General features: G+C 40.9%; 1 protein-coding gene across 1 annotated transcript; it reads left to right on the forward strand.

Moving 5' to 3' along the window:
- The first annotated feature begins 5,003 nt into the window (after positions 1 to 5,003).
- On the forward strand, positions 5,004 to 10,782 carry LOC119178261 (uncharacterized). Its single transcript, XM_075887329.1, has 4 exons — positions 5,004 to 5,055; positions 6,294 to 6,306; positions 7,416 to 7,456; positions 10,485 to 10,782. Exons 1-4 carry the CDS (start codon positions 5,019 to 5,021, stop codon positions 10,757 to 10,759), a joined length of 366 nt encoding a protein of 121 aa, XP_075743444.1. The 5' UTR covers positions 5,004 to 5,018; the 3' UTR covers positions 10,760 to 10,782.
- The last annotated feature ends 1,010 nt before the right edge of the window (positions 10,783 to 11,792 follow it).

Consider the following 11,792-nt stretch of genomic DNA (forward strand, 5'->3'; position numbering starts at 1 on the left):
GGGTCCCAGCACAGGCAGAAAACTCGGGTAACGATGCCACCCACAGACAAGCGCGAGGACTCGTATGCAGAGCGGTGGGCCAGACTTCGAACCACGGTACCGAAGCAACCAAACCACTCATCACCTTTCACGACATCACGCAGTACTACAAGCTATCAAGACAAACCAGATCACCCCCGCACCCGCAACTAAAGAAATCTCAACAAATTACTTGGCGGCGGCTTCAAAGGAACTCATTCCCTTCCCCACACATATACAGACACGTATACCCAGCCTTATTCACATCTACGTGCACCCTTTGCAAGACACAGACCACAACCTTGGGGTACATCATCTGGCGATGCAGCATGGACCGTCCCCCAACAAACCTCCTAGGACAGTCGCCTTCAAGTGAGGCCTGGGAGAGAATCCTCAAGACTACAAGCCTAGACACCCAGCTTCCGGTCATCAAACGCGTTGACGAGTTGTCGACAAGGCATGGCCTGACAGCCCTCACCACATAGGAAATCGTCAGCGGCCATAATAAAGTTGTTTACGACTGAAACGCGCATGCATCAAAGTAACACAGTGCGGCTCGTGCCTGCGAGTATAAGGCCGGACCGGCAGCTGGCGTGGCAAAGCCGGCATGACGCTACGAAATGAACGCCGGCAAGCACACGCACCGCGTTAAGTCGAATTGTATTGGCGCCTTGACTATGGCATGTAGTCATGTTCTCACATGATACGCATCTCATGATCGTCATGTTTGCACCAGTCACATACCTTCGTCATCCATTGGGGTCACGTAATACCGAATTCGGTATAAGTGAAGCTAGTGAAACAGCCACCAACGCATCGTGAGCGTGGCATGTAGTCATGTTGTTACATGACACGTATTTAATGATTGTCATGTTTTCACCAGTCACTGAGCTTCATCATCCATTCATGTACTGTAATACCAAATTTGGAATATGTGACACTGGTGAAACGGTTGCGAGCGCATCATGAGCGCGGCATGTAGTCATGTTGTTACATGACACGCATGTCACGATTTTCAAGTGAGGGTCTGTCGCTTGTGTTCGCCATGCAATCATGCTATACCATACCAGTTTCGCAACATGCCCTGTGAACGAAACAACCACAAGATCTGCAGGACCATGAGATGTAAATCATGACATTTATGACATACATGTTATGATTTTCATGTTATGACTAGTCAGATATGTTTTTCGTACAGTCATGATATTCCTTACCTAGTTTGGTATTGATACCATTACTGAAACGGCCAGGAGAGCAAAAATTCGTAGGCGTCTAGATAGATAGATAGATAGATAGATAGATAGATAGATAGATAGATAGATAGATAGATAGATAAATAGATAGATAGATAGATAGATAGATAGATAGATAGATAGATAGATAGATAGATAGATAGATAGATAGATAGATAGATAGATAGATACGCCCAAAGTCACCGAAGTTCGCTAAGTAATGCTTCGCATTTAAAAAGACCATTCACACGCTGGAAAGCCGTGTGTTCGGCTGTCTGCTGCAGTCTCTGCCGCAGCCGGAATCCGCGCCCTCTTGCGGTTGCCAGATGTGCAAGGCGATACTCGCTCGTGTCCCTGGAGGGCGCAGTGATTAGGACGGCCGGAGAGAAACACGCCGCACGCTCGCCATCTCGGAGGCCATGCTCTGAGAGACGCTGTTGTGTAGGGGTTCAGAAATGCTTACCACCTGGGGTCGAACATTTTGCGGAGAAGCAGCAACTGAAAGTTCAACGAAATAGAATGTTTTGCATAAGCATACTTTTAGTTGTAGCGCGCATTACTTTTACCTCTCCTTCTTTTCTGTTTTTCCTTTTTTTTGCTAAGATGCACAAGAGAATATACATTTGGTCTTTAAATACAAGCATGTTAAGAAAAGCGACGCTGGCAGCGTTGGGCCGACGAATGCATAGAATAAATATTAGGATGGCACTAGAAATTGAACAGAACAATTTGGCGGGGCCGTCAAGTATTCTACCACGAACCAACACCAGGTGTCGAAACTGCTGTCAAATGTATCTTATGTAGCATATTATCGGCGCAACGTCAGTCGAGGTTGCAACCGTGGTTATTTAATTTTCTAACCGAGCAATAAACATAGTATAAGTACTCCTGGTGATACATGCTTCATGTCTGGTAAACGGCAGTTGTCCCCCCCCCCCTTCCTTATAAAGCCATCTAGTAAAGTAAGCACGGCAATTATTCGCTCCATTCATAAAGCTTTATTCCAGTTTTGCTCAACCCAGGAGGAATACTTTATCAAACGTTAGGGTAAAATATTCACTTCATCACACCATGAAGTGTACTTTATTCTTATAGTACTGGTGTCTGCGGTCTACCATGAGTGCTTACGTGACGTCAGAGCGAAAGTTACTTTAACAGTGAGTGTAGTCTGGCGTTTTTTGAAGCCCACATTATGCCCATGACTACTACAAGCATGAAACGAGGTAGATTGGACAGCTACTCACTGACAGCTCCGCATAACGCCTACTGACAGAACGTGCACAGGTAGAATCAGAAGAAGTATTTATTTATTCATACAAACGGCGATTTGTTACCATGTCGTAGCAAGATGGGTATTCATGAAAAGGTACAAGCAATAAGCATATAGAAGTTAAAAGCAATCAGGGGCTTTCTTCATAGATCTGTAAAGCATTCTTTAAAGTATCGTAGAAAACGCTGGAAAATCTAAAAGCAGGAAATGATACCAATTTCAAGCTTTTTTAAAGTGTTTTTAAAGACTTTTGGGTGAACATTTAGGTATTCACTACAATACTTTAGAGTAATTCAAACCTCGTGCTTGCACCATTATACCTCGAGTGCTTGCAGAAAAAATAAATTACTGTGACATAACGCCGAACAAAATTATCCAATAGAGACTGATGACCGAGAGTGCCATATATCATCACCTATATGAGCCTCTTCACAATGAGAGGACGGTTTCCTGAAGTCGATAAGACGAAACAAAGCAAGCTGATAGGAGCAGTAGCACATATCGCGCAACAAAGTTGGCCTTCATAGAATCGGGGGTACGTTTTAAAGAATTATTGCTATCAGCGACATTACCTTGTGCTATCCGCTTAGCTGAAGTCGCATGCTCTATCGCGAACAATCATATAGCCGGCTATTGTCTCAAGTGGCATTGATAAACACTCTCCTGGTGTGATTGCTGGTATAAAAATTGAAATGTTCGGCAAGCAGGTATGTTTAGTGCCAACATCTGTGCTGTCCACGAAAGCAGTAAGGTTTTATTTATTGATGTCTTTCATAATAATTACCTCAACGGTATGTTGTAACGGGTTTGGTTTATATCTCATTCTGTTCATACGTTTTCCCTGTATGTCATGCGTGCTTTCTACAGCTACGCTGTTATCTACTAGTGATTGTATAATAATCTCTTTTATATTTTGACCTGTCACTGCTCATAATTATGTACCCGTTGTAACTACATCAACAGAAACGGAGTTCCTGCTACTCACTAGTGGTTCACTGAAAAAAATCAACGGAATATACGGGTGGCAACCGCCAACGCATGTGAAATTCAATTGAGCGAATCCCATTTCTCGCCACTGGTCTCCGAAAATACCTCGGAATGGAGAACAAGGCAAAAAGAGGAATGCTGCTCTAAAAACACTTATGGAGCAAATGCTGAATTCAGCATAGACTTTGTGCATGATATAGGACATTTTTTTTTAATTTCTATATCACATTCGCTTGTGCAGCTCAATAGGTCTGCCAGAAATTTTACATTTGTAAAGTTAAATGAGTCTTGAGGTTTATCAGGTAACATATTTAGGTACATGATGAAATTTTCACCCATATTAAACAATATCAATAAATAAGGACACAAATACACAGTGAATGTATAAATTTTTCAAAAACATGAAAACATCACTACGGTCATCTTGTTTATCACGGAAATCATGCCACTGACGTCAGAACAAGAGGATGCGCAAACGTTTTTCTTAAAGTTTATATCCATGTAAAAGCCGCGCTTGTTTAATATTGTAAAATGTTTTTCGAAGCGAAAATCCCAGCGAAGACTTCCGCAACACACGACTGTCAAATATTGCGTGTTGCAGTTGTGACGTCTTGTAATTTACGCTTTGCGCCAGCATGCTCCTAGACGACCGATTAGTACCGTACGGCATTATAGGTGGTGACACTTGTTTCGTTCAAGCATGTAGTTTCCCAAGACGGATATAAAGGCTTCTTGTATCGTTAGAGTGTTACAAAGGTTCTGCATGAGTAAGGTATTCCTGCCTGAAATAATAACGAAAGTTTTCAATTCGAAGCATGTTGTGTAAACTATCTTGAAATTCCGTTCCAGACTGCCAAGAAGTATATGGCGTTGTTAAAAAGACATACAAAGCCAAAATAAAAAGAAAAAGTTAGCGAAAAAAATAGTTTGTCAAGTCAGAAATATGTAAGTCAAGACTGAGTCCAAATATTTATGCATTAGATTAGATAGTTTTGTACAGTATATCGCTGCGTCTTCGCTTGTTGCCGTGGACGTGGTTAGCAATGGGGGGGGGGGGCGCTCCCTACATTACTTTTTTTCGTTTTTTCTCTCTCTCTCTTATTTTTCAAAATCAACATTTGACAGTTGTCATTTTCAATTTTTTATTCGGTAACGTACAATACTTCGGTGCAGCAGGCAGGGCATTGAATTCTTGCTTTATTTTCTTCATTTCAAGAATACATTATGCCCACACAAACCTGCCTGTTTAACAGAGAGCAACTTCTATTTGAGAATGGTATAAGTCCTCTACTTACGTAAGCTTTATTTCCGTTCCAGCAAATACAATAATGAAAGTCTTCATTTTCTTAGTCCTACTGGCTATCACCACATCTTTCGGTGAGTAGGGAAGCGTAACAGTCTCATACTTTCATACTGGCTCAATGATTATTTGGCGAGTTAGTAAAATAAAACAATGGCAAACATGGAAATGCTGTACTCCAAGGCGCATTATACGTTGTTCGTATTTGGCTATGTTTCACATATGCCTGTTACATCACTCAAGCTCAGGTACGTATGTACGCGATCGCTTTCGAAATTGACTCAGGAACAGCGAAGATGCGCGCACGCTCAATTTTTTTGCATTTGTAAAAATATGAATATCAATTCATATCGAATATCAATTCTTTCTGGTAATACAGATAAAGTTAGCACTTGCTTCCTCCTTCCAGGCTGTTCGTATTTCGTGGTACTGATTGCAGCATTCCAACAGTTTACCAACGTCGACCAACTTAAAATTTCTTTTCTCGTATGTACGCTGCTAAATGTATGCCTCTTAAACAAGCCACCGATGTCCGAATATTTTAAAGTACATCTCTTCGTAAAATATAATAATAATAATAATAATAATAATAATAATAATAATAATAATAATAATAATAATAATAATAATAATAATAATAATAATAATAATAATAATAATAATAATAATAATAATAATAATAATAATAATAATAATAATAATTTTATTATTAGTAATAGTACTAATAATATTAATAATAATAGGAATTAGGCAGAATATACTCTTAACAACCACGATATAACAATGGAACGTGCCGTCGGGAAGGTGTTCAGAAATTAAGACTATCTTTAGTTCTGTAACGTGGGCCTGTAGCAATATGCGTATTGTCCGTGTGTTGAAATGCAAGTAAGCGACGTTTCTAAGTACTGATTTCCAGAGAAGCCCCATATATATAGATATCAATTCTAAAGTTAGAAAGTATCACTTATATTAGCAAGTTTTATCTGCTTAACAGGGTCGACCGATGAGCATAACTGCAGTAATCGGCTGTTGGCTTTTCTCAGAATAAAGAAAAAGCCACTATACTGATAACTCTCGTGTGTTTTTTAACGCTGTAGAGAATGAAAAGCCTACAGTTTTCCAATCCAGATGAGAGCATCACATCTCACTTCGGTGTCAAAATGAAAATAATTAGAGTGTAAATGGGAAACTTGCACTTATGACGTAAATATATCGCACTTTTGCAACCTAGGTGGCATACAGCTGTATATCATCATTTTTTCTCCACTTCTAAAACGCAATCACGTTTACAAAGATCATTCATTACCTCTACTGCATTGGCAAAGAAGAGACATAGCGTTACGTGTTAATACAAAGGTGAAGAAGCACCTTGAAAATACAGCAAAATGCATATTTTGGCCAAAGTTGTTGCATAGATGTCTTGTTAGCAGAAAGATAACTAATGCGATATTTTTGCGCATTATTTCATGTCATCGGCGCCTTCCAGATGCTGCCATTATGTAAGTACAATCTTCGTTCTAGTCACGCTTTTATGCTAACATAGTTATGTTACCGTTTTCTTACTTGAATGTGATTTAAAACGCAGCTTAGTTTGAAACTTTTGTATCTATTACATTTGAAATAAGCTGAGATATCAAATAGTTATTCATTACTTATTTATTGAAACTATAAATGCCAAGAAGGCATTATAGTAGAGATAGTAAGTAAATACAATACGTAGAATATAATGCAAAAAATTTCTTTGTCTAGGGGGCTTATTTTTTTTTAATTGAACAATGAATGATCGTCTGAGTACTGAAAATTCAAGCGCAACAGCTCATATATTCATGTATGCATACTCGCGTTTGAAGCGTAAAGCGGAGTGGAAAAGAAAGGAGAACAAGAGAAGGGAAAAGGTGTTGTTGATGATGCTGGGGAAGGTAGCGATGATGCAGAGCCTATATCCAAATATGCAACTATGCACGCAAAGCCTTGCGCTCTCTTCGCACTGGCATCCGAAGAGAACGCAGTGCGTTAAGTAGAGATCTTGCGTCCGCGGTGCAAGTTTTGTCAGTTTTGTGCAAGCCTTGAATTTTTGCTTATTCGAAGGCAGGCGACAAGGCTGGACGTAGGGGTTTGCAGGAAAAAATTATTTAAACCCCAAGTAAAAAATGCAAGTGTAATCAACTATGAACAACTGGGGCGCGACAACACCTTTCTGTAATTTACCATATGACATATTGTGCCTGGACTGTGAATATTGTGCAAAAGAAATTTACTATGTACAGGGCACACCTACAAGTGAAGTTAAAATGAAAGTTTACTAGTTCGTGCTAAATCTGAAAAAAAAAAAACGTGGTCATCTGTTTGAAACAAGCCTCAAAGACGGTATCCAGACTTGTCAATTTCAGGTAAACAGCCGCCTTATTGTAGGGAATCTTATTTTGAAGCTTCTGACCTTTGGCCATGATAAATATAAGTAACCAAATTTTTATTTTTCATAGAGTCTGCAGATTATTGTTTGCGCTAAATTTTTACAGCGAATACAGATTTTGTTCCGACGAAACTCTTGCTGATACAAATGAATCCTTCCTGAAAATAAATAATCGTCACGCTTTGTTTATTTCAGCCAAGAAGCAGGAGGAATTGAAGGCGAGACGTTAAACCATGGTGAGACTTATTTTTATACGTCTGGTTCTTTTTCATTACATTGGTGCAGTGAGTTGCTTGTTAAGTGTTCAGCTTCAAATGGCAGCTTATTTTGAGCATTAAAGTTTGACGCACTTACAGTCAGACTGAAAAAAAGACCCATTATGCAATTTACTCATTTTTAAAATATAATTTCTTAATACCTCAATTAATACCTAGCTTGGGGTTTCACACGACGGATCAGCTAGTATGTAGTGAAAATGACTCGATGAATAACTTGAAGGCTTGCCCGTCGTACTGGAGCACAGAATCCCTGGGTAGTTGGTTTCAGTCTTTTGTTGTGATGCGCAGTGATCTCTGTCAGAGGTGGGTAGGGCCGCTATAGTGTGAATTGTGCGGAAGGACGGATGATGAGGAGGTAAGGATAATAAAGTGCTGGAAGAGGAACGATAAATCCCAGAAAAAAGGCAAAACCTATATTTAAGGCATCTCAGTTTCAAGGTATCAAGACGTGCTTTGGGTTTCAGTTTTGTAACACTACTTTAGGAGGAATAATCTGAATAGATGTAATAAACTGCGTGGTTTTGTACTGCTTCAAGTGCTTTAATAACGTTAGCTTGATGTGGGTTCCAAGCACAGCATGCGTATTCTAACTTGTGTCGTACACATGTTTGGTAAGCTAACGTTTACTGATGGGTAAGCAAGATGCAAGTGCCGGGCAATAAACAACGCAATCGTCTGCGAACAGACGTATGGTGGATGAGATGTTGTTATCGGTTAACTTTTGCATCCTTAATCAATACGAACCATTCATATATGTATATATTAGAAAACGAAATAGGGCCAAGATGGATCTTTGGGTTACGCCAGACCCAACAGGACTTCTGTTTGAAGAATGATTGTTAGCATGAAACAATTTCTTCCTATTAGTCAAAAATGCACGAAATTGGTCCAAAACCAAAAGGTCAAGGTTTTGTACAGTACTAAAGTTTCAAAAGCAGTTGCTGATGTCACACCGTGTCTAAAGTTTTTTTTTTTTTTAAATATAAATGCAGAACATCAACTGGAATGGTTAGATCAAGTTCAGAGCTAACGTCATAAACGATCTACGTTTGTTGTGTGTCGCAAAAAAAACCGTGAAATGAATGTTGCTTAGGAGTGGAAAAGTGAACCGATAACAAAAGCTTCACTGCACGTGAGTTTATTATGTGTTCTACTAGTTCTCTAGAAACACTGGTTAGTGACATTGGGTGGTAACGGCGGCTGAAAGATGGTGGACCTGTTTTGGGTACTGGGAGAGTCTTGCCCACACTCCAGTGATCCGGCATTTCTCCCAATCATAATGACCACTGCTAGATATGGAGCAATATGTCGCTGAAGCTTGTCAAGTTTTTTTAGTGATATTAAGGAGATGCCACCAATGCGTGCCGGTGATAAAAGTTTAAGAGAGCAGAAAATTGGGTAGTTCATCAACAGGTTCACCAATAAAAGCGGAAGGAAACCTGCGATTGAGTGCTGCCGCAGCTTTAAAACCAGGTATGCATCGTGCAGAGACAGTATTTGCGAGTGATCAGGATTCAGAAACATTTAAAACTGCTTCGGGTTATCATGAAGCATGTACGGAGGTGTGGATGCAAAAACATCAAGTTTCATTCTGCTAGAAAGTGATTTGAATATATATATACCGCATTGCGTTACTGCTGCCATGCTCACTTTTTGTTGAAACGCTTAGCGATACGGAATGATCTTTTTCCTTGTGTTTTCAAGCATTTTAATGCTGAGTTGAAACAGGTTGATGACTTGTTTACTGTAACAGATATGAGTGCACGTATTCTCCGTTTGAATATAGCTATTTGCAATTTCTTGAAAAATTCCCAGCATACCCACGGATTGAACGCTGATGAGTAGGGTAAAGCGTCCGTCCGTCCGTGTGTCCGCTCATTTGTACATGTGTTCATGCGTCCGATCGCGTTCAAGAATGCAGACGCCTCGCGGGTAACACCAAGGAGACGTAAGCCATGGAAGCCGATTGATTGATATGTTCGAAACCACCTTATGTATATGAGAGACGCCGCATCAGAGGGCACCGGAAATTTCGACCGCCTGGGGTTCTTTAACGTGTGCCCAAATCTGGGCATATGGGCCTACAGCATTGTCGCTTCCATCAAAAGTAGAACCGCCACAGTCGGAATTCAATCACGTGACCTGCAGTCTAGCATCCGAACACCTTAGAAACTAGGCCACCATGGCGGGCCAAGGAAGCCGAGTGCAAGCGTCTTCAACGTACCCGCCACTCTGCTTCGTCCATGCCCCCCCCCCCCAACAATCCACCTCGTACGCCAACTAGAAGCACTCCTACGCGCACTCCGTCAAAGCGCGCACAGCCTCAAATCGGAGAGTAGTGGCCGAGTAACGCTACCTAGGAAATGAGCCGATAAATGGTCATTCATTTCTTTGACCTTCTTTCTAATCACTTCTCTCTCTAACACGTGATTAGTGAGAAGATTAAACTGACAGGAGATTCGCCCAAAAAAGATACAGCTACGCGGCTCCTCACTCTAATGAGTGAGTGTGTGCTTTAAACGAAGTGTTACGTGATGCACCTTTTAAAGGCTGCGATGTCAGCCACGCATGAAGTAAGGTGCCCTAGTAATGTTCAGCATTACATAACAGCAAGTGACCAGGATGCAGGCTTCATCTCCGAGCCACAGTGTTTCTGCAGAATGTCACATAACTTAATTAACACTGGTATTTTTACAAAAACCTTATTCTAAACTTCACAAACAACCATTCGAAAAATATCCGTTGCAAATACATTCCGATAAGCTGTCATTACAAAGGGGAATGCAAATGCCATACTACGTGTGAGGTACAGCGTCTAGCCCTCTGGTATTTCCAATGAACAATAACGCAGCACTGTTTCGTCATCAATTCACATCACATATAGAGAGTGTACAAAAAAATAGTACAGTAATATTGAAAGAGGCGCCTCTGGCCCATGGGAAAAAAAGAGTTTTGAAAATTGTCCCCACTCTTTACTTCTCAACAGGGCTTGAACCAATCGCAATGAAGAAAGCGGGACAGACAATGAAGTCTCTGGGCAAGATCCTGCAGGGTGATCTGTCATCAAGTACGATAGAAGAAAGGGAAAAACTTTTCAGCGACATCAAAACCCTGATGCTGGCTGGAAAGCCGGAGGAGGGCACAGAGGAATACTTCATAATGCTTGTTGTGAAAGCCATTGCCATTGGAGCACTGACAGGCGGACTCTCAGCTGGTGTGAAGCATCTCGTTGAGCGGAATCAAAAGAAACGTGAAGGTTAATAAAATGAACTGTTTTCATACAATATACGGCCAATGGGGTTTCAGTTTGCGCTTTGTCTTTCTTCTAGACAAGCACAACATAATTAGCACTATTTCAACATCGCAGATGCTGTGGGAAAAATGTCAATGCACCTTTGTGCATATATCTTGTGGCGCTGGTATTGCTGTATACATACGGTATATGTATTTGCGGTTTATTAATATAATATTCTCAGGCAAAGCATGAGTTATATCTTTGTGTTTGTTTATAGTTGACGTTGATTGATTTTATTGGCTCCACTTCCGTGCCACGTAAAGCAGCAACTTCACTCTCTATACAGAGTAACACACTTAAGTAAAATGCGAAAATGTTTTTGACAGGACAGTTCTCGCTGTGTTTGCACTGTTCTTGCAATGTGTTTCTTCGAGGGCTCCATTAAAATTTGTTTTCAAGCCCTTTACGAATATGAAGGTTGTTTATTTATTGAGTTAACGCTCCTTTTTCATTACTACCACACTTTTTATTCCCTCTTTTAACGACGAGCGCACATTGTACAAAGTCGATTCTCCTAACAATGCATGGCAAAACACGATGAGGATATTCTGTCCACGCATGTCAGTGTGAGTCACTCCGTAGGGTCGCTTGGAGTGGTTGCCTAATCTTACAGAAACCACATTTGCTGTTTGAATAAGCGCCGTGGTGATTTTTCTCACGAATCAAGAATGCAATTTAGCAGTGTATGTGGTGGAGCAATTAGGCTAAGGACACAATAAAATATCATAAATATGCTCTACATGGAAGTTTCTAGCATATCCAATTTATTGTAGCGCCCCACCAGTTTTAGTCAGCTGGCCGCGCAGAAAACAGAAGTGAGCCGCGTGGCTCGTGATGCGTGATCCACGAGGAAGGAAAAACGGCGCAGCTCCTGGCCTGGCTGGACACTGCAGCTGCGACTTCGCCTACGCCCGCGTCCCAAATAAAAGCTGCGACCACAGCACGGCCTCATGGGCTGCCGTCTCGTCTCAAGTTCCTCCACATTTGGTTACCTGGACG

The sequence above is a fragment of the Rhipicephalus microplus genome, chromosome 1 (genome assembly GCF_043290135.1).
Source record: "Rhipicephalus microplus isolate Deutch F79 chromosome 1, USDA_Rmic, whole genome shotgun sequence".
Classification (NCBI taxonomy): Eukaryota; Metazoa; Arthropoda; class Arachnida; order Ixodida; family Ixodidae; genus Rhipicephalus; species Rhipicephalus microplus.